At 33.5% G+C, this 23243-nt stretch overlaps 3 protein-coding genes across 4 annotated transcripts; 1 reads left to right on the top strand and 2 right to left on the bottom strand.

The window, feature by feature from the left end:
- Positions 1 to 2253: 2253 nt before the first annotated feature.
- LOC104900175 (monofunctional riboflavin biosynthesis protein RIBA 3, chloroplastic) lies at positions 2254 to 7513 on the top strand. Of its 2 annotated transcripts, none has more exons than XM_010687536.4 (7): positions 2254 to 3190; positions 3265 to 3568; positions 4503 to 4718; positions 5146 to 5471; positions 5733 to 5862; positions 5964 to 6260; positions 6759 to 7513. In XM_010687536.4, the coding sequence occupies exons 1-7, from the start codon at positions 3135 to 3137 to the stop codon at positions 7023 to 7025; spliced, it is 1596 nt and encodes a 531-aa protein (XP_010685838.1). In that variant the 5' UTR covers positions 2254 to 3134; the 3' UTR covers positions 7026 to 7513. The 2 variants fall into 2 exon arrangements, with proteins under 2 accessions (XP_010685838.1, XP_010685839.1); XM_010687537.4 differs by having other exon boundaries at positions 2256 to 3190; positions 3286 to 3568.
- A 1364-nt stretch (positions 7514 to 8877) lies between these two features.
- Positions 8878 to 10778, bottom strand: LOC104900457 (hypothetical protein). Its single transcript, XM_010687873.3, has 2 exons — positions 10625 to 10778; positions 8878 to 9952 (listed from the first exon to the last, which is right to left on the bottom strand). The coding sequence occupies exons 1-2, from the start codon at positions 10676 to 10678 to the stop codon at positions 9020 to 9022; spliced, it is 987 nt and encodes a 328-aa protein (XP_010686175.1). The 5' UTR covers positions 10679 to 10778; the 3' UTR covers positions 8878 to 9019.
- Positions 10779 to 20984: 10206 nt separating this feature from the next.
- Positions 20985 to 23036, bottom strand: LOC104900174 (uncharacterized). Its single transcript, XM_010687535.4, has 2 exons — positions 22866 to 23036; positions 20985 to 22092 (listed from the first exon to the last, which is right to left on the bottom strand). Exons 1-2 carry the CDS (start codon positions 22899 to 22901, stop codon positions 21112 to 21114), a joined length of 1017 nt encoding a protein of 338 aa, XP_010685837.2. The 5' UTR covers positions 22902 to 23036; the 3' UTR covers positions 20985 to 21111.
- Positions 23037 to 23243: the final 207 nt, after the last annotated feature.

Raw genomic sequence — 23243 nt, 5'->3', positions numbered from 1 at the left:
TGTAGTGGCCTAGTGGCACAGGCACCATGGTGCAGAAATGGACGAACATACAATCTCAATAGAGATGGCCAATAGTGCAAATTAATTTAGCTCATCCAGCTCATCCCACCTCATGGGTCATATGGGATGAGTCCATGAAAAGCGTGGTTCAACCAGATTTGAACCGTAAAATTGATGGGTGAGTCGTAGGGCGGAAGTTTTAAACCCAGACCACGAAAGCCTGAGACTAAAACCGTCCAATCCAGACCACAAAATCGGTCCAGCCTAGCCCAAGTAATTATTCAACCAAATCGTATATATTATAATTCAATCAAATTCAAAAAAAGTCAAATTATTCACTAATATTAATAATTGTATGTATTTTAATTAATTTTAAGGGTTACTGTACAATAGTGAATAATTCCAATGATCAAACACATTTTTTTAAAAATTTAAAAAATCTTATTCCAACCCGCCAACCAAGTCCAGCTCGCTAGGTTCACGGACCACCAAAACCTCTTCTCGAATTGTGAAAATCGCTATTAATTGTAACTTATTATCAGGATATACCAAGAAAAATGTGTGGTCTATTGATGCTACTATGAAATATTTACACGTGGGTGGGGTAAGCTCTTCTATTATGGTGTGTGGTTTCTTTTGGCTACATGGTTCATCCGGTGAGAATATCACTCATTTCTCTCTTTTCGAGTCCAAATATTTTCAGACTGGATTTAAACTCATCCCTTTAGAGTTCAATAACTCTAATCCAATCCAAAAAAAAAAAAAAAATTTCAACATACAATATATATAGCTTAAAAAACGTTTTCTTACATTTTTCTTTTGAAATTTTGGACTTTACAACATCCCTGCTCAAATTTTTTGGCCTAGGTCAAAACTTGCACTCACACTCCAAAAGTCCAAAATGAGAAGTAAAAATTGAAAGGGCAAAAGTTAATTTTACTCTTTTGGTGTCTTTTGTATTTTGTATAGTATTTTATTAGACTTCTAATACGTATCTAACTTGGGATGGATGTAATGAGTCCAACTTTTCAAATTTCAGTGATTCAATCATGAGAAAAGATGTATACCTAAATTGGCAAAAATATTAATATATTATTTAATAATCAGACTGGATTATATCGAATACGAACTCAAGATATGTTGGCTAACGATTGTGGGAGTTTTGGCTTAAACATAAGTTAGCTAAAAAAATCTATATAGCATTCTAAGCCGATTTCCCTTTTGCTCTATCATTAGAGTTGCTCTTAGGCTATGTTCAGTTCACCTTATTTTTGCTTATTTCAGATCAGATCAGAAAAAGATAAGTTCAGATCAGTTCAGTTCATATTATGCTTATATATAAAAATCATTATATCTTTCATTACATATTAGTAAAAATTATAATAATTGAATATTAATAAAGTACTCATTGAGACAAATCAAACAAGACCCCACATGACTATATTTTTTCTTATATATTGAGAAAAATCTAAAAGATAAGATCTTGTAATCAGATCAGATCAGAAAAAATAAGTTCAAATCAGACTAGATAAGTTCAGATCAGAAAATTTCAGGTGAACTGAACATAGCCTTTAGTAGCTCATTAGTCATTAGCACTAAGGGTCCGTTTGGTTGGAAATATTTTAGGCTTGGAAACGAATTAAGGTAACACACTCCCTTATTTTATGTTTGGTTGGGTTATCCATTTTTTTCACTCCCTTACTAGCCCAATTTTGATTCCCCCATCTTGAAACCCTCCTCACACCATAGGAAACAAAAAATAAGGGAGTCATTAGGCCAATAATTCCTTTCCTACATCAAAACAAACAAGTGTCTAAAGTAATACATTCTATTTCCTTTCCGTGCTTTCATCCCATTCCATTCCCTTTCCATTCTTTATTTTGAACCAAACGACCCCTAAAAGAAGTGATTCACTACTCTCATAGGCGGCTAGAGCACTCTCTCCTCAGACCTCACACCATCGATTCCCCTGCCACCTAGCCCACTGCCCATCAGCCCATGATTCCATGAAGCTGATGACCAGCAATCAAATCCCTCAACCTAGGCTAGCACCCATGAATTCATGAAGCTGCAGCCGTGCAGCGTGTATACATGGACCAAATTCAAGCATTTTGCTCTCTGAATTCTCACTAGGAATGCAGGGCTGTTAAGGAAGAAGGGTAGAACTACATGGCATTTACGGGTACGTTACAGTAGAATTTTTCGAATGTGAAAAAATTATCTTATTATAAATTTGTCGAGATATACCGTATACGCTGTGTTATGTAGATTCTCCTGAATTTATCTTAACCCTATCGAAATTTATTTAAGTTCATTTTATATGGCGTTGGGTGATTGGGGTTAAAACTTAAAACTGATGTGAATTTTCCTATCTGAACCCATTAGTATTAACTATGTTTTTCTAGTTGACCCGTTTTTCTTGTACACATATGTCAATTCATGATGTTAAAGCTTTATATTTCTAATTATCCAAAAATTACAAAAAGTTGATATTATGAAAATATACATAGAGACGGATCTAACGAGATCCCACATCACGTGACTATATTTTCTAAGTACAAATCACAAAATATAGTCAAAGTAGAGCTGATCAACTCTAGGCCGGCCCGATTTTGGGCGGGTTTGGGCAGAATTTTTGGGTCATACTCGGTCCGATTTATTTGCTTTAGGACGGGCTTTGGACAAACCAAAAATGACTTTTTAGTCTATTTTTAGCTCGGCCCGATTTTGGCTGCTTTGGGCACAAAAATTTGGCCCGACTGGGCAATTTTTTTAGGCCCGGTCCGGCTCGGCTCATGACCGTTGATAAGTCAGAGTTACATATGTAAATAATGTCAAAAGTCAAACAAGTCATCTAAATAACGGAGGAGGTATATAATAATTGGATAATACATAGTAGTAGTATACTAATAACATGAAACGTTTGGAGTTAGGACTTCCGTAGGAAATGAAAATTTGTTCTCAACGCCACACTGAAATGACACACAAACGTAATCTAAAACTAGAGGTGAGGTTTTTCTTGTCAAAATCTATATGAATAAAAACCAATATTCAAAAGGCATGATGATGATAAACACTTTATAGTTGATAGCAAGACATTTTTAATTGGCTCTAAACTCACTAACTAGGCTTAAATGGGCTCCATACCCTGTATTCATCCTATATTTCCTTATATTTCCACTCGATCAAGGTATCATAAATTTCTTTAACTTCTATATTTTTGATTAAAGAACAATAATTTCTTAAACTAATTTCATGTGTTAGTGTTACATTATATATTTTCAGCATACCCAGATCCTTATTCTTCGAGCACAATCAAAGATGGTGGAATTTGAGTTGTTGGGCTTCTAGCTTTGATACAGCAGGAAATTTATTTGATGAACAAAGTTCATCTAATTTGGAAAATCAAATTGGATCACTAAATTCAGTTACTTTTGGCACATTAGATGCTGAAATTACACCAGAAACTATTGATTTTTTTGTTAGTGATGCTGAAGGTGACCCTGATTGTCCTACCAAAGGTTATGCTTCCATTGAGCAGGCTCTCATCACTCTTAAGCAGGGAAAGGTACCAACTTCTTCATCACCCTTATGTTTTAAGTACTTGCTAACTTGCTAGAGTGTGCTTTTAGAATGTACTACTATTGGTTATTGAGACCAAGGATGTCTTGGCCTAGTGGTTAAGATTGAGGTGCTGTAAATGATAGGTCACATGTTCGAATCCCCCCTCCCCTTCTTTGTACTTTCTACCGCCTTCGTGGCTCATATGGATCAAAAAAAAAAACTATTGGTTATTGATACGAGTACTTGCTATACTTCGTCTGTTTCAAAATACCAGGAAAACTTTGACTTTTACGCTTGCCAAATATAACCGTGGCATTTAACATTTTAACATTATATTCATAAAAATTATACATAGTTAATATGTTAAAAATTAAGATTGTTTTTTGATCCATATGAGCCATGAAGGCGGTACAAAGTACAAAGAAGGGGAGGGGGGATTCAAACCTGTGACCGAGGTCACAGCAGTTCAATCTTAACTACTAGGCCAAGACATCCTTGGTTTAAAAATTAAGATTGTGATTTCTAAAAAGATTTTGCATAATAACATTTGGTCTACATTACTTCATTACTTGCACTTAGGGACATAGAATTGGCTGGACATGGCTATTTTGAGAGTATTTTGATGACTTGAAGTTTCAGGTGTAATTTGAAGTGTGCAAGTATAATAGTCTAGATGGCTAGATGTTTGAAAGTCTAGGGTATATAGTGTTTCTTTGTGTGGAGGTCCGCTAACTTAGACGATAAACTTTTGTGGGGTGGTAAAGAAAAAAAAATGAGATCGAATCATCGTCTCATCATTTCCTTCTGTGGTTCTCTGTACACTTTACACAAAAATATTTATGTCTATCTTATGGTATAACATTGTCAATGTGTGTTACAATACAATCCATTATATATAATTTCTTACTCATGATGGTTGTAACTTGTCAAACTACCAGTTTGTGATTGTTGTAGATGATGAAAATGAAGAAGGAAATCTAGTTATGGCAGCAACCTTTGTAAGTCCCCAAGCCATGACATTTATGGTTAAACATGGATCAGGAATCGTTTCAGTGGGGATGAGAGGGGAGGATCTCGAAAGATTAAAGCTTCCTCTTATGTCACTGGATAGTGAGAATGCAGACTCCACTGCTCCTACTTTCACTGTCACTGTGGTATGATTCTAAAGTAAACAACTCTGCTTATGCTCTAATATCGCATCAAAAGTACTTTCTTACAACACATGAACCCAAAAAAAAGTTCTCCTGAATCAATAATATTAGCGATTGTAATGTACATTTTACCTTAAGTACCCGTATTGGTTCATCAACACTTTGGCATGGATGTGGACTGTGGGTACTTCCACTTCATTTTAGGCGAAAGTCACTGAATTTTTTCACAAAGTAGCCGAGTCAAGTAACACAGAATTTAGTACTCTATTTTTTTCTGAACTGTAAAATTGATTTTGACCTACCATAGGTCAGTTGGATTGTCTGTGATGTTTTCAATTTTTACACAGGTAGCTTCATCAAAAGATGTATGCTTCATTTTGACCTACTATATTACATGATACACACTATCTGATTTAATGTGGATGTTTAGGATGCTAAAGTTGGCACAACAACTGGGGTATCAGCTTCAGATAGGGCTAAAACAGTTGTTGCTCTTGCATCTCCGGACTCTAAGCCCGAAGATTTCAATAGGCCTGGTCATGTCTTCCCCCTCAAGTATAGAAATGGTGGGGTTCTTAGAAGAGCAGGACATACTGAAGCTTCCGTTGATTTGATTATGTTGGCTGGATTAAGACCAGTGTCAGTTCTTTCCACTATCATTGATCAAGATGATGGTTCCATGGCCTCTTTAACCACTTTAAGAAAGCTATCATTGGAGCACAACATCCCCATTGTTTCAATCACTGATTTGATTAGGTAAATTCGACATAATCTTATCCACTCTTGGAGCTGATCAAGTTTTGACCAACTAATTTCAAGTTTAGATCTTCGTAGATACATTGAGAACAAACAGATTGCCAAAATTGAGGAGTGGCCGAGCCCATGATCAGCTCTAGAACTCACAGCCGATCCATTTAATTCTATTATATCATTCCACAATTTCTTTACTTTGCTTGGAGTACCTTTCTGTAGTCTTATACGTAAATTCTAGCTTCATGTGTTTGTGGTTTATGACAGGTATATGAGAAAGAGGGAGAGATTAGTAGAAAGAACAAAGGTTTCGAGAATTCCTACTAACTGGGGAGAATTTGAGGCTTACTGCTATCAATCAAAGCTAGATGGAATAGTGCATATAGCTCTTGTAAAGGTGTTAACTTCTTAACTATGATAAATAAATTCTTCACAAACTTCGTCATTCATCTCTGATTCCTGCTTCTTGGCACTAATCCTTACCCTATATATTTATAGGGAAACGTAGGAAATGGTCAAGACATCCTAGTAAGAGTTCATTCAGAGTGCTTGACAGGTGATGTGTTTGGTTCAGCTCGATGTGACTGTGGAAGTCAACTAGCTTTAGCGATGCAGTTAATTGAGAAAGCTGGAAGAGGGGTTCTGCTTTACTTACGAGGTCATGAAGGGCGAGGAATTGGCTTAGGTCATAAACTCCAAGCTTATAACTTGCAAGATCAAGGCCATGATACCGTTGAAGCCAACCTTGAACTTGGATTGTCTGCTGATGCGCGTGATTATGGTATTGGCGCACAGGTAAATTTCTAGATTGCAACTATATTTTCACTATATTTTCTCAGAACTTTCGTCCTATCATGATGGCTCGGAATTGACCTTGTCCTTTACTGTAATTTATATTATACAGCCGGGTATACCATACACCCAATGTTATCTTTTCGCTCATTGCTCATTTGGAGAGCTTCAAGTGAGCAATAAGCAAAAAGAATAGCTTTGGATGTACGGTATGGATTTTTGTCTATGAGGGGTTCTTTCCAATAAAAGTCCATTAACTTGACCCTATACTTATGTCTTATACCGAGTGGGATACTTTGTTCATTAACCAGGTCTAGTCGCCTTTGAATTATTTTGTAGAGAATGAAAGAGTTTCGTATTTGACAAAAACACAAGAAATTCAACTTTCGTGAAAATATAACTCCTTAAATTCCTATGTGCAACCAAACGACTAGGTCTACAGGCATGTAATTTCAATAAGATAATCTAACATCTATATTGTTTCTAAATTCTGATCATCAGATTCTGAGGGATATCGGGGTTCGAACTATGAGGTTAATGACCAACAATCCAGCAAAATTCAGTGGCTTAAAGGGTTATGGCTTGGCTGTTGTAGGAAGGGTTCCAGTCTTAACACCCATAACAGAGGAAAACAGGAAGTACTTAGAAACAAAGCGGATTAAGATGGGGCACATATATGGATCTGATATACAAGGATCATTGGCTGGACTCTTTAATCCAAATCTTACAAATTCAGATACACAAGAAAGTGAAGAAGAAACAAAATGAGCTTTCTTTTCTGTACATTAAAGCCTTCAACAGAAAACATATTCTTGTCAAAATAGTATAACCTTTTGTTATTTTTGATTCGGTAATTTACTGGCCTAAGCAGGCTCAGCCCTCATGAGTTAGGGGGTAAGAAAGGGGTCCCAATCCATAAAGAAACTTCCAGAGACGGGTAAGTGGTGATTTATACTCAGAGTCAAATATCTACACAAACTCCCCAAATATGGGGTTGATAAGAGTCGAACTCCCAACCATGTGGTATAACCTTTTGTTTTTTTTTGGGAGAAAAGGTCTGCTTATAATTGTTTATATATTTTTGAGTGAATCATGGTTTACTTGTATCATTCTTTCACATATGCAAAGGAAAAAGTTGCATATGAAACAGCTTTACAAAGTTATTGAGAAAAGATTATGAAAGTGAATGTAATTATTGAAGTGAAAGCTACAATTGAAGAATATTAAAGCATCTTAAGATTTATCTTTCTGTCTAATCTCTCCTCGCAAGATCTGTCTCTTAGGTGCTTAGATCTCTTGCATGTTCTAATCTTTGCTCATTTCGTTGCGTTTTAGTAGCTCAATCATATATCATCTTTGATTAAGCACTAATTAATTTGGTTTTAAACATGATTAGTGAATAGTCTTTCAACTAGGGGATGAGTGATGACTGGACCAAGCTTTTTTTGGGGTTCTTTAAGGGTATATTGCTTTTGATACGGATTGTATTTGATTGTTAATATAATTGGCCTTGTGCTAGAGATTTTTTGGGTCATTTGGACAAAAGACCTATTTATGCCCAAATAGTTTAGAATTTATGTCAGGAAAAAAAAAAATCAGATACGCATCGCGTGCATAATTTGCTAGTAGAGGTAGGCATGGGCCGGGCTAGCAGGCGTGTCGGTCCGGCCCGTTGTCTGCTTTGTGGGCCGTGCGCCTTTCACAGTCAAAAAAAATTATTTCAGGCCCGCACCGGCACGAGCCCGCGGGCCGAACGCTCCTTTCCTTTGTTTTTTAGCCTAAAACTGTCAAAAATCCAAAAAACCAACATACAAAATATGGGCCAGCCCGTTGGAGGCACGAGCTCGACCCGTGGACTAAATATGGAAATTTCAATCCCGGCACGGCCCACCACTCACGGGCCCGGACCGCCATTTCTCCAAGCCCGCGGGCCGAGCCCGTGAACAAGCTCGGCCCATGCCCAAGTCTATTTGCTAGTATGCTCTAATGTGGGTCGTTAACTCGTTACTTTCCCAAGTATTTTCTAGATATCTTCTTTTCTTATACAAGGCTAGATGTTTCTAGGACAAACAACAATCAACCTCTTCCTTTCTTAGCTAGCTAGATCTTTCTTACCTAGATAATTCAAGCTGGTTTCATGAACAGTTTTCCTTCTTATATTTCTCTAGATAATTCTATCAATATTTTCATAGATAGTATTTTACAAGATTTTTCAGATTATATTCAATAGGGTATATTTCATCCTAGAGCTTAACCTTGGTGCATTATGTAATATTATATGATTACTATTTTATTCTATTTTTCTTTGATTTTGAAATTGCAGTTGGAACTATTCCTGCCACAATGACCACGTATAAGAACAGGAAAGACGATTATGTGAATTCTACCGAGTTCATTCATTGATAAACTTTTTGGAACCCTACCCCTAAAGAAAAGGATTTCCTTCTTTTGAGTTTCGGACTAGATAATGAATTGGTGATAATGGTCTGAAGTCATGTCCACTCGTTGAAATTTATGTTCATTTCTCACTCATTGACGATCAACTTAAACAATCATCTTATTAAAAAGATGTATTTTTCCGTGTATAAATGCGCGACTAAGCGCAGTCATAGAATCGGGATTCATTAAAAAAGATAGTATCAATAAAGAATTGTATATCATTAAAATCAATACTCCTATATACATAATTTCTCTAGTTACGGCAATCTATCACCATAAAAATTCTAGAGACAAATAAATTCTTTAGTACTACCAGTCTACCACTACCAAATATCATTGTATCGTGGACGTTTGTTCATTGATATAGGTACTGGAGGAACCTGTTGAGCATACGCTACTTGTGGCGGATTCGTCCATTTAGGCAGTGATCCGGCCATCAGAAGCGAGTCGAGTAGCGGACCTGCGTCCATCACAGACTGTAGGAGCTTCCCCTTCTCAGGCCGAGACCTCCCCTTTGCTAAACGATCCAATATTGTACAAGTTGGATCATAATCTGAGCTAGCACAATTCAGGTTATCAGAGTTACCTGGAGATGATCCCACATCGAAGAATGAATCAATGGATGATGATGTAGTTGTAACATTTGAATGGTTAGTCATGCCTGAATTAGCCATGCTAGTTGAGATGTTGATATTACTATTGATCATCATTAAGGGACTTTTAGGAGACATTGTTGGAAGATTGTTTGTCTCATTTGGGCTAAGCTTCAAAGTGGTATTCATATTGTGTTGTTGTTGTTGGTGGTGTGTTGAAAGCGCGGTCATTTGGTTAGAGGTGAGATTGCTTATATTCGAATCTATCCAAGCATGAGCATTCATAGGGTTCATATAGGGTGGTGGTTGTGTTGGAAGCGCGAATTTTTGGTTCGAGTTAAAATTGATTGTAATTGTATCAGTCCATATTGGACCAATGGCTGGATTTATACTAGGTTGTTCTTGTTTTGTGGGAAGATTAGTGGTTGTTGTCGTTGTCGTCGTCGATGGTAGCGGGTGAGGGGGGAGTGTATGAAGCTTAACCATCAATAGTTTGTTCAATTGGTTCCTTGCTTCATCTCTTTCTTTATAAGCAACGCCCAAAAGATGGATCAATTTCTTGACATTCTCCTTGTTAATTCTAGCTTGTTCAATTGCTTCTTTTCTTGCTTCTGCTAAATCAATCGTCAAGCAATGAAGCTGCTTCTTTAGATCATCAAAAGGCTGCAAAACATACATAGGACAAGTCACAATTTAGTAAATACTTAGGGCTTGTTCTCCTCGGCATAAAACAATTGAATTGAACCGAACCGAATTGAACTGAAATGGATAGTGATATGTAGGAGTAAAAATATTGTTCAGAGGTAAACTGAACTAAATTGAACTGAACTGAACTGAAAATAAGCTGGAGAGAACATGCACTTAAACTATCAAATCAAGGCACAAGTTAGCAGATAATATGACTAAGTAATGTAGGAAGAATGATGATTTTATGACTATAACTAGACATTTTCCCGCTTCCCCTAGCTACTGTGAATATTTATATCTCGGATTGTAATATTTTTAACGTTTAAGCTATGATTTTCCCTGTTAACAAAAAAAAAAAAATCAAGGCACAAGTAATAGAGTATGTTATGACATTGTATTGTAGCATAACTCCCCTGTTTTCCCCTGTTTTTCATTGAAAAGATAAGTTTAAGCATGGAAAGATTCAATGGAAAAATTATTCAAAACTTAGGCTAAAGATTGAATTATCAAAGTAAATCTTCTTTTTTTGATTGAAGTGACAAAAGTATGGAATATAATGGCAGCCATATTAATATACTAATCAACATTGAAGAAAAAAACAGAAAGAAAACAAGAGAATTAGTTGATAAAAATGAGAAAAAAACCCACCTCATCAAAGTTCCACAAAAGTGTTAAATCTTCAACATTCTCCAAATTATCCATAATAATCTTGTGAATTATGTATCTTTAGTTTGAGTTTAGAGGAAGAGAGAGAAATATAGAGACTTTAAAAGTAAGAATTAGATATTGGTGAACTGTGAGACATTTATAGGAGTGGAAAATAACATAATAAGGACATTACAAAGGACGGTGGCTAAGATCGAATGATCCTATCCATGTAATTACACAAACTAAAGAAAAATTATTATATGAATTATGATATAAAAAAACGGCGTTTGATGTAATGAAGGAAATAAATCAAAACTTTCCATGCAAATAAAATTTCTTTAGTAGAATTCATCTAGGCCTAGATTGCCTTAATTATTCCTCTCATAAAATATTCCTATTATTTGACTAATTTCCTTTCTTGATTTGTTCCTTTTTATTTATTTCCACTAATACTCTCGTTTTCGCTTTTTTTTAAGAGTTATGCTATATGCAGCTCTTAGGGTTGCTTATAAAACATAAATACACTACTTAAAATGAAAATAAGTTGTGAATTTATGAAAATATTTGTATCAACCGATGTAATAAATGATCAATTAATGCAACTTATTTTCATTTTTAGCTTCTTATATGCTGCATATAGCTTTTCCCTTTTTTTAAAATTCGATAATTTAATGGCTCAAGCAGACTTAGGGCCTGTTCTCCCCAGCTTATTTTCAGTTCAGTTCAGTTCAGTTCAGCTCTTGACAATACTTTTACTCTCACATATCACTATTCATTTCAATTTAATTCAGTTCAGTTCAATTCAGATCAGTTCATTTCAGATCAGTTCAGTTCAGTTCAATTCAGTTCAGTTCAATTCAATTCAGTTCAATTCAGTTCAGTTCAATTCAGTTCAGTTCAGCTATTTTATGCCGAAGAGAACATGCCCTTAACCCTTATGAGTCATGGCGTAAGAAGGGGATCCCCTTATGAGTTATGGGGGTAAGAAGGGGATCCCAACCCATAACGAAACTTCCATAATCTAGAAACTGAAAATTTATACACAAAAGTAAAAGTTCACACAAACGCTCCAAATATGGGGTTGATGAGAGTCAAACTCCCAAGGTGGGAGCTCCAACCATTGAACTCCTACATGATTCTCATTTTCTAGCTTGTTTAATTGTTTACAACTAGCATTTCTATATATAATTTTTATGTTCTTTTAACTTATTTCGTCTTATCTTATCTTTTTTTTTATTTTATTTTTTGAAATGAGTGAAGATAAGTTAAGAGAACATCTTATCTTATCTTATTTGATCTTATAAAATTTTATATAAGTTAAAATAAGTTGAACAGAACGGACCTTAGGATACCTCTTGTAATAAGTGTGTTCATACTCACGTTCTAATGTGTAGAAAATTATAGCACACAGTCGTTTTAGTTAGTCGTTCCGTTATTAATATGCTTTTACTTAATATGGATAATATAAAATGATCCGAATTACGAAAAAGTTGTGTTTTTATAATTATATGACTTGTTCTTTTCGGCATAAAATAATTGAACTAAATTGAACTGAACTGATTGTAACTAAACTAAATTGAACTGAACTGATTGCTACTGAATTGAACTGATTGCAACTGAATTGAAGTGAACTAAACTGATTATAACTAAACTGAAAATAAAGGGATAACAGACCTAATTAACTATATTATAATTATTTTCAGTTGGACTTGTGAATTGCCACCTTGGCTAGTCCAATTTTGCAACTATAGACTATTTATTGGTTTCTTTGGCCTTTGACCAATTTTTTAAAATTGTAGAAAAGGTTGTTGAGTACTTAAGTAAAAAAGAAATAAAAAAAATAAAGTTTGTTTTTAGTATAGTGCAAAACAAAAACCAATCCCATAAAACAATATTGGGAGGAAGACAATGAACGTGGACGAGGGAGAAAACTATCGCGAAAACAGACTAATTTCTTTCTAATTACCCGACAAACGACTTAAGAAAAATTTGAAACTAATTAATTGACATTAAATTACACCATGTATAGAACATATCAAGCTCAGCCGTCAGATTGTTTATTAATTTATCACTAAACTGACTTTTTGCATCACTAATCCTTGATCCTACGGTTGTAGTACTACTATTGTAGTGGTAATGCTTGTATGATGTACCATTCAACCAGGTATTAAGAAATTGTTCCTTTTTCTTAGGAAATTTTTGTCTTTTTTGCTCACGCTTAAGGAACTATTAGAAATAATTTTTTTATCCTTTTCGAGAACCCGTGGTATGATGAATTTCCTCATAGGACCACTCATCCAGAGACGCCGAAAAAGCCCTAAACCCTCCTCCCCAACAATATTGAAATTTTGCTTCCACCAAAATTTGAACATTGGTCTTCCATGTGGGAAATAGGAAGTCATACCATTGGATTCAAAGATCCTTATTACTATTAGAAATAAGTTGCAATAGAGATAGTTTGTTACAGTCTTATAGACTCCATAATCCATATATACACAAAAATTTTGCGATGTTATATCTTTAGAAGACAAATAGCCTTTACTTGTAGGTAGGGTGGATCAAAGGGTCGTTTTTAACTACCTGCCTTGCGTGAACCCGATTCGCGTTAATGTTAGTGTACACCAAGTCAAAAGTATGTATCATTTCTGAACAATCCACTATATCATAGAGAAACCCACTATATCATGCAAAAACTTACTGTATCTCATAAACTAAGTGTATTATGAAAGCTACATCATTTTTAAACCATCCACTATAACATTTAGAAACCCGTTATATCATGAAGAATTTCATTATATCATTAAGAAACATACTATATATCATGTATAAACTATATCATTTATGAAGAATCCACTATATAATTCAGACACTCATTATATCATGCATAAACTCACTAAATCATTCGGTCATTCACTACATCATGTAGAAACTATATCTTTTTGTATGTTAAAGCACGTGTCACGATATATACTACACAACCTATATCTTCCTGCATGTTACAACATTAAATTTAAATCCCATTCAAATTAAATCCTCCACTATATTGTATGTAATTTCACTATATGCATGTTTTCCGTTAATAAAATCACTATATTGTATATAAGTTCACTATATTCCAATAAAACTCATTATATAGAGTTAATATCAATTATCAATCCTGTACACACTAAGTTAGTATACATCGAGTCCAGTAAATGAATTATACTGCATATCTTTACAAATTGCCTTCTTATATGGAGTATGAATGTATGATGTCTTGTAATAAGGGTGCCTTGCTCCTTGCCGACGCTTGACTGATGCATATTTACTAATCCATTGCTCTTTCCTCTAAATAATGCAAGAAAGTGCTTAATTGACCACTAATCATATTATATTAAGCTTTAGACTAATTCTCATAAGATCTATCAACTTTGTGATGTGAGAATCTTGTGTCCCACATTAATTATCATATAGAATGTAATTTATGATGTCTTTTTCCTTCTTTATACTATTTGACAGCTCTAGTTAGTACTTGCTCTCTCAAATTACTATTAACATCACAAATGACTATATGAGCAAATTTTGTGATCATTTTTTTTTCCAAGCAATATGCAATGATTTGATATATAATGGTTTACATGCTAATTTGGGCCATATGATGTCTAAAATGATGCATTACAAGATTTTAACTTATATAATTGTAATATCTAATAGACATATTAATTAAGTACAATATATTTAGAATTATATTTGAAGTTCTAGAAGATATATGGCTTATAAAGATTGAATATCATGATCATTATCATGATAATTACTCAATAAACAATCCAATATATATTTGTAATGTTGCCACGTAATTAAACGCTTAATTGTAGGTAAGTTATTCGGTCTACAATTGAGGGAATTTTATGTTTAGTTTAACAGAACGAAAGGATAGTTTATTGTATGAGAATACAAACATATATACTTCCTCCGTTTTTTTACTTGCAACACTTTCCTAAACGAGAAATAATTAATTACTTGCAACACTTTTTATTTTTGCTTTTTCTTTTTCTCTATCTCTCTCCAATCACATGGACCCTTTTTTTTCTCTCTACCTCTCTCATACTAAAAAAAAATTGCATCGAAGTTGATGAAAAAAAAGTATTGCGAGTAAAAAATAACGGAGGAAGTAAATATATTAGCACTTAAACTAACTAGCAGTTTGAACTCCCATATTTCTTCATTTCAACCTATTAATAATTCCATTAAAGTGGTCTATATAATTAATGCTTTTATTATAGGTTCAACTGCATGAAATCTAGTAACATTACTAGATCAAATATTCAAATTATATGAAGTATATAAAACTAACCGTAAGTACAGTTAGTTGCAAGTTGCAACGTTGGCCTTCAAGCTTCAACTGTTTTTAGCAAGGGACCTATACCTAGGCATATATAGCTGCAACTTTATCTACTTCTTGAAGGAAAAATTAAAAGAAATAGTTATTCTGTACTATTATAAAAATTTATAATTATGTAGCACGAAGAATGGTCCATAAAAGTGGAGACAGGCTCCACTTTCACCCCCTTGGATCCTTTAAACGGGTAACGACTTTACCTGTCGGTTCAATTATATATGATTATATGAATATTTGATCCATTACTTTTTTTTTATTATTAGAAAAAATAATTGGTCCGAAGATCAATCTTTATTAGGCTACTGGCCTGCAGGATACGCCAGCTCAAAAGTTGGGTACAAGGCTGGACAGTCCAGCATTAAATGTCCAACATATTATTGTTAGGATGAGGATTCGAACCCTGTGCAATGTCCTAAAATTAGGGGTGATACTTCACTGAGCTACCACCTCTCTTTCGATTCATTATATTAAATAAGTTGTAGTGAGAGCGTTTCAACTTAAGGTGAAAATAATAACCTAAAGACAATAGAACAACCAAAAAAACACCCTTTCATCATATGTTAGACATACCTTCCCCCTTACTTTTAATCTTTTGATTATATGATTAAAGAGGTACCAAAAAAATTTATGAGTTGATCCAATAATGCCTTCATGTTGCTTGCTTTTTATTAGTATAATAAGCGATGATTACTTTCTTGTTACAACAAGAAGTATTTATCTCTTTTTGGTACTAACTTTCACCTTCTCTAAAGGTTTGAAATATTAATCTTGAAAATTATTTAAAGTTCAATAAAATGTTTACTAGTAGGAAGGTGCATGTAATTATAAAAAAATTAGTGATTGATCATGAGAAGTTAAAGCCAATAATATCTAAATACCGACAAAAGTATACTTATAAACATCTACAAAGCTTCTGACTATAGAGTATACCTAAAGCAAAGTGTACTAATGCTACATTATCCTCATTTACTTATTTAAACGACTGCAAATGAGTCCAAATAAAAGCCTAAAATGAGAAATAAACATATTTGTATACTTATAGTCTTATACCATGAAAAAAAAAATATGATGGATCCAAAAAAACAGGAACAACAAAAGAAAACAAAAAGAGAAATAATTATATTTTATTTATTCGAAATATATATGGAAATTAAACATCGCCAAATATTCCATTAATTTCAGTGATAGTTTAGAGATTACTTAGTGTTATCCGACATAAGAGATGCAAACCTTAAATTTTGTTTAAGTTATTGTATAAATTTTCTGCTTAAATGATACTCGATCAAGAAAAACAAAAAATTAGGGTTCGTTTGTTATCGCTTTTTGTTTCTAGTTTTCAATTTTTCTAGAAACAAAAATATGCAAACCGGAAAAATTAATTTCCAGTTTTTAGTTGTCAGTTTTCGAAATTGCCATGTTTGATATAACTGTGACTGATTTTTTGTTTATTATCCCCTTATAGCATATGACTTTTATATTTAAAAAACTAAAAACTTGAAACTTACCGTGATGTCGAACCGGTCCTAATAGAAATCCTAATGAAAGGGTAAAAGAAAAAAAATAAAAATCTGTATTTGTGGACACTTTATCCCTTAACTGATTAACTAATCTTTAAAAAAAAAAAAAAAAATTGTCAAACGTTGAAGCCAAACCTATATGTTGTGCGGCTGCACATGGGGGCACAGGTATCCCAAGTCCTGAAGGGCCCACAAACGGCACTTTTTTCTCTTTAAGCTGAATGGGTCCATCCCCTTATGTAGGGACACACCAACATTTGTCAAACAATAGGATTTAGACACGTGTTCAGCCTCTTTCTTATCTTTCCACATGACACATGGCGAAAGTACCGTGGATTGTGGCACATGATAATGTGCTTCAAGCCTATTTAGCATTGGTAGATGGCACGTGCTTCAGCCTCAAAACAACATACTACTGGTGTTATAGAATTTTGAGTTTTATATAGGGTCAAAGTAATTTAGATTAAATACGAAATACAATAAATCCAAATAAAATTATTCAGATTGTACTCGAACTATGTTTAGATTAGATTCGGATTGAGTTTTTTTTTAAAACATTTGGATTTTCGAATTGATTTCGGTTGAAGGTGATTGGATTCAAAAATCCGATATAATCAAATAGCAAATAACTTCCGTATACTATATTTGTATATTTGGGACTGGACTTAACGTGTGTTCTCCTCACCTTATTGGACCTGAACGTATTTGAACTGAACTTATTGGACCTGAATCGAACTTATTGGACCTGAACTGAACTTATTAGACCTAATTGGACCTGATTGATCCTTATTGGAATTTATTAGACCTGCTTGAAACTTATTGACCTGATTGAAACTTATGAGACCTTATTGGACCTGATTGAAACTTGCTAGACCTTATTAACTTTTAGCAATTGGAACTTATTGGACCTGATTGGAACTTATTACACCTGATTGGAACTTATTGGACCTTATTAGACGTGATTGGACCTGATTGAAACTTATTAGACATGAAACTTAATTTATTAAGGTGAAGAGAACGCACCCTTACTCGTTTTTGATAAAATTTACGGTTTTGAAAGAACTATTAGTTGTTAATAAAGAATTTCATGAAATTGTATGAATTACTTCTATTATGAAACACTTTATTTAATTATCGTGCCTAAATAATTTCATCGAAAAAAAAAGAGTTTAAACGTTTGGATATTTGAACACTCTATTAGGTTGCCTTTTGAGTCTTGACTAAAAGTACACATTGCAATAGGAGCACATATTAACCTTCTACGAAATCAATCGTCACATAGTAGAGAGACTTGACTAAAGAGGGAAAATAAATACAAAGTAATATTCAAATAAAAGGGCGAAAAAGGAGACAAACTAACAAGGGAAACTCTAGCTAGTTAATTAATGGAGTGTAAAGTTAAAATGTTAAAAACATAAATCAGTCGTAAATCAAGCTTGTAATACTAATCACTTTAATTAGACTTAGACTATAGCATATACAAAGATGATATCAGAATAAAAGGGCACTTTTACTCCCACTTCAAGTCAAGACCAAACTCCAACTATCTTCCTAACCAGTCAAATAACTTTGAAATTAAAAGTAGCTTTTTTAGCTTTGATGAAACAAAACTGGTCAAAGTTATTTTTGGATTGAAATTTCACCTTTTATACTTCCTCTGTTTTATTTTAAATAAAATGTAAGGTATTGGCACGTATAATCAAGTAAATTAATTTTTTCAGCTACTCTTCTTCTCTTACAAATGAAGTTACAGATTTCGCTTTACTAATTTTCGATTGCGATTCCTTGATCAGGTGTGTGGCGAGTGAGAACTCACGATTTATTAGGAGAGGAGAGAGACGGTGAGAAAGAAAAAGAGAGACTCGTGTGATAAGGGGAAAAGTGGCATGAAAATAATGTTTCAATATATTCCTAACCAACGAAAATTCAATAATAAGAGGGTTCAAAACCCTTAGGATCACTCAATCACTCCTTGTAGTATTTCATTTATCTTAAAAAGAATGAAGTATTTCCATTGATAATTGTAGCTTTTTTTTTTTCTTCATGCAAAATTATAGGTTACCATATTAAATTTTCAAAAAGATTTCATATCCTTGAGAAATTAGTAGTATATCACAATTGTAGTATTAAATTGTCAATGAAGTTGGGTGTGTGAGTAGGTCTACGACGGCAAGGAGAAAATGGAGCAAATAAACGTTGTCTCCTTCTGGCTTTGCTAATATGCCCACTTTAAAGCCGGCCATTTAACTACTAGTTGTGGGGCTTCATGTTTATACTTCACATATCACAAAGATATTTATTTTTTCTAGTATTAATGACCCCACTTAGCTACAGTTTGAACAAACTACAGAGAAAATGAAGATATAATCGAACCTACCATCTTGAAACATGAAGGATGCATGGTTCATGAGTTTGGATCTTTATGTGATTCTCATGGGATTTAGATTTGGGGCACAAGAGAAGGATCTTTGTAGTTTGAGCAATGAACATTTTGACCGCGATCGTTGCTCTACATAAGGATCTCTGGTAGGGTGCACATTTTACAGAGTGTTATATGTGCATCGTCGTTCACCTATTATTTCTGAGATGGCGACCGGGATCGTTGCTCTAGATAAGGATTTCTGGTAGTATGCACATTTTACAGAGTGTGATGTGTATCGACATTCACTTATTATTTCTGAGATGACGCTAAAATCGAAGAATATAAACAAGATTCAATTATCTTTGGTAGGGTGCACATTTTACAGAGTGTGATGTGTGTATCGTCATTCACCTATTATTTATGAGATGGCACTAAGACTGCAGAATATAAACAAGATTCAATTGTCTCTGGTAGGGTGTACATTTTACATAATGTAATGTGTGTATCGTTATTCACCTATTATTTCTGAGATGACGCTAAGACCGAAAAATATAAACAAGATTCAATTATTGTAATTTGTGTACTTATAAACATGACCTACTAAATTAGTTGGTAACTTGGTATCTATCACTTCATAATAAGTTGCTAGCTTGCTAGAGGCTACATTGAAATATTTTCTATACATGTCCTAGTGCACCCTGTTCTTTATAGGGTTTCATCTAATTGTTTGGTATGGACAATGACATACATGTTCTAAACATATATGAAACTTCATGTCTTCAATAATGTGAGTAAATATGGTCATTGCTCCTTTGTTACTCTGATAACCTACCCTATTTTAGCATGTTTCCCTTTATTATCATGTTGTTGTGTGGCTTATATACACACTTGATAGATTGGATGCTTGAGGTACACACAAATGTAGTATGCTGGAAAAAATATTGTTGTACATTAAAAGGATTACATAATGCATGTATGTGGGAAAGAAATTTGAGTTACAAAATGTCAAAAAACATTGTATTATAAGCTATTCCACAAAGACTATGGTGCAATCAGATGTTGGCATTGTTCCCCTAGATTAAACACATCACTACTTCTCTCAATTTGCACACAATAAGATCAGATATAGGAACTCATAAAGATCAAACCAAAGAAATGTTACGTGAAAGGTATGTAACACTCATTATCGGATAACAACTTTACCTCAATATTCATAGTAATACCATTTCAAACAAAAAAATGAACTAGTTACGCTAATAATTTAAGTGAAAACATTCGTATTCTGATATACATAGGACAAATGATTTTCACATTGCCTAAGATGAGAAAAACAGCAAAACATGTGATGAAATCTCAATTAAATACCATCTCTGCATAAAATTTTAACTTAGGATACAAATTTTCCAATTCATTTGTTAATTATTACAAAGTTAGGCAACAGTGGAAGAGAATAAATCCCTCAATCCGCCTTGTATATCCTTAGGGCTTAAATGATACACTACTACATTAGTCACTGCCTCACTGGTGTATGACTTGCATATCTTAGATATGCAATATCTAGCACCGACTTGTATGTAGAGAATGACTTGTCAATAGAACGTTTCAGAGATCATTATATCAAGGTTATATATCTAGAGCGTGGTAAGTTTAATAGAACGCATACTATTTTAACTATTACTGTTTTAATCACCTTATTTTCAATCCTTATAAGAAAAATAAGTTCAACTAAGGTCAAAATAAGGACTAATAAAGTCTAATATACAGATAAGTTAAGTTCAACAAAAATAAACAAAAATAATGTTTGACACACTCACATAATAAGGTCTAATAATTTCAATTACGTTCAAATAAGAACTAATAATATCTAATAAGATCCTTAATATGAGATTAGCGAACAAATTGATTACTTAAAAAGGGTAAGTGCATGATTTCTACAGGAAAAGTTCATTTTGATTATATCCGGAAGGATGAGCTAGTGATTTAGATATAGCCAAAGTTCATTTTCCAAAAGCTTAAACTCAAAAGCTATCATAATTAAGGTCTAATATAATCCAAACAGAATCAGAAGAAACTTAGATACATTACATAAATAAATAATCAAGATTTTCAATCCAAAACACTAAATTAGCCATTCGATTATAATTCATCATAATTCTTACATTTACACAAGTTCTTCTGCCAAAATATACATAAAAAAAAATATTGGAAAAAAAAGAGACAAAAATTATTTTCAAATTATTCTCTGCCTCTTAGGATTCTGACAGTCAAAACTCGCACCTGAATTAATCATCAGTCTCCCACCCATCAAACAAGACCCAGATGATCCACTCCCAAAATCCAACATAGGACTTGGATAAATCCCAAATAATCCATTATTACACATTCCAGAGTTACCCAACCCTTTAACAAAACTACTAGTAACAACATCAGGACGTACAACTTGTTTAGTGTGACACATAACTCCAGTACCACTGTACAAGTTTGGTGCTACGTTAGAGGATTGTGATTGTTGAGACGTACAAAATTTAGTATTTTCAGAGGAGTGACTCGTTACGATCCCTCCACACCCTTTAAGGTTAACAGGAGGGATCTGATGAGTCAATAAACCTGGCGGGTTCCGCCATTGAGGCAAGGAACCCGCCACCATTAACGTCGAAAGAAGTGGGCCCGCCTCGATCACGGCCTGTAGTAGCTTCCCCTTTGGCGGAAGGGCCCTCCCTTTGGCTAAATTTGCAATGATCAATGATTGTTGGTCAACTATTTTGGTGGTTTGTTTGGTACTAAAAACAATGTTACTAGAATCAGGAGAAGAAATAGCAGGAGATGAAACAATGTTATTATTATTGTTATTGTTGTTGTTGGTGGTGGTGTGAGTTTCTAAGGAAAAACTGCTTGATTCTGTGATACTTGAATTTGTTTTTGTTGGAAAATTTGTGGTTAAAAGTGGGCTATCAGGGGAAAATGGTGTTGTAAATGTAGTAGGAATAATATGATCAGTAATAACATTGTTTGGTTTATTAAATGACATAATTTGTTGGAGTTTTTTCAATTGAATTTTGGCTTCATCTCTTTCTTTGCAAGTTGTTTGTAGAAGTTGAAGAAGTTTCTTAATATCATCATTGTTCTTCCTTATTTCTTCATTTGTTTCTTTTCTTGTAATTTCAAGCTCATATGTCACATATTGAAGCTTCTGTTTTAGCTCATCAAAACTCTGCAACACAAATTAAACACACAAAAAAAATAGGACTAATTAGTAAATAAACAAGAAACTAATTCTAAATTAAATTAATGAAAGAAGAAAAAGTTAAAAAGTTAGGGAGATGAGTAAATTATGAAATAGGGACCCATATAATGATCATTTTTAGTCAAATCAATTTTTTCTCTCGTTATGAATATGACACAAAAAAGGAAGGTGGAACAAGAAGAAAAAAAAAAGAAAACTTGACTATAATTTCAGAATCCAAAGAAATTTCACAATTTCTTTCTTTATTTTGTCAAAGATTATGAAAGATTTCACTTTCATTAATCAATAATTATCCTCAATAGTACCTAGAGAAATCAGAAAAGAAAAATCCCATCTTTTCTTCTCCACTATATTTTCTTTTTCAATTTATCTTAAAAAAAATAAAATTTAGCAAAATTTTTATAGTAAATTGCATGATATCTTACCACAATTGAGGCAATTATAATGACAGAAAATGCAATCTTTTTTTTTAATAAAAAAAAAAAAGCAAATTTAAGAGGGAAATCAAGTAAATTTAGAAACAGAGGAAGATTAAAATGACAAACTAAAAAATACCCATTAAATTTTATGCAAAAAAAATAGTTCCGCTATTTCATATTACTCGCTACACTTCTTAATTTATGGATTCTTAGACATTAAGAGCTTATTGCTCAAAAAGAAATGTAACAAGTAATGTAAAAAGTGTAGCGAGTATTATAAAACTACTCATTAAAAATTTAAAGTAAGACAAAAAAACCCACCTCATGAAATGTCCAAAAACAATCAATGTCCTCCATTGTTGATCTCTGCAAATATGAGTGTGTTTTTTTTGAGAAAAATGGAGAGAGAAAGAGATAGAGAAAGTAGGAGATGGAGAATGGTAGGAGGTGACTAATTTATAGAGCTATGAAGTGTGAAAAGGGGGGCTAATAAGGACAAAAGTAAGGGGGTGGGAGTTTTTTAAGAAAAGGAGAAAAAATGATAAATTTATTTAAGATAGAATAAATTAAGGAGGGTAGGCCATAATTAAATAAAGTTTCTTGATATAAAATGGGGAAAACACGGAAATTTCCTTTTAGAAAATATAATGGTTTATGGTAATGAAAGTTAACTAGTATGGTAACTTGGTAAGCTCTCTC

This window comes from Beta vulgaris, chromosome 7 (genome assembly GCF_026745355.1).
Source record: "Beta vulgaris subsp. vulgaris cultivar EL10 chromosome 7, EL10.2, whole genome shotgun sequence".
NCBI lineage: Eukaryota > Viridiplantae > Streptophyta > Magnoliopsida > Caryophyllales > Amaranthaceae > Beta > Beta vulgaris.
The sequence above is the reverse complement of the archived record's forward strand: the minus strand, read 5'-3'. Positions and strand labels throughout refer to the sequence as shown.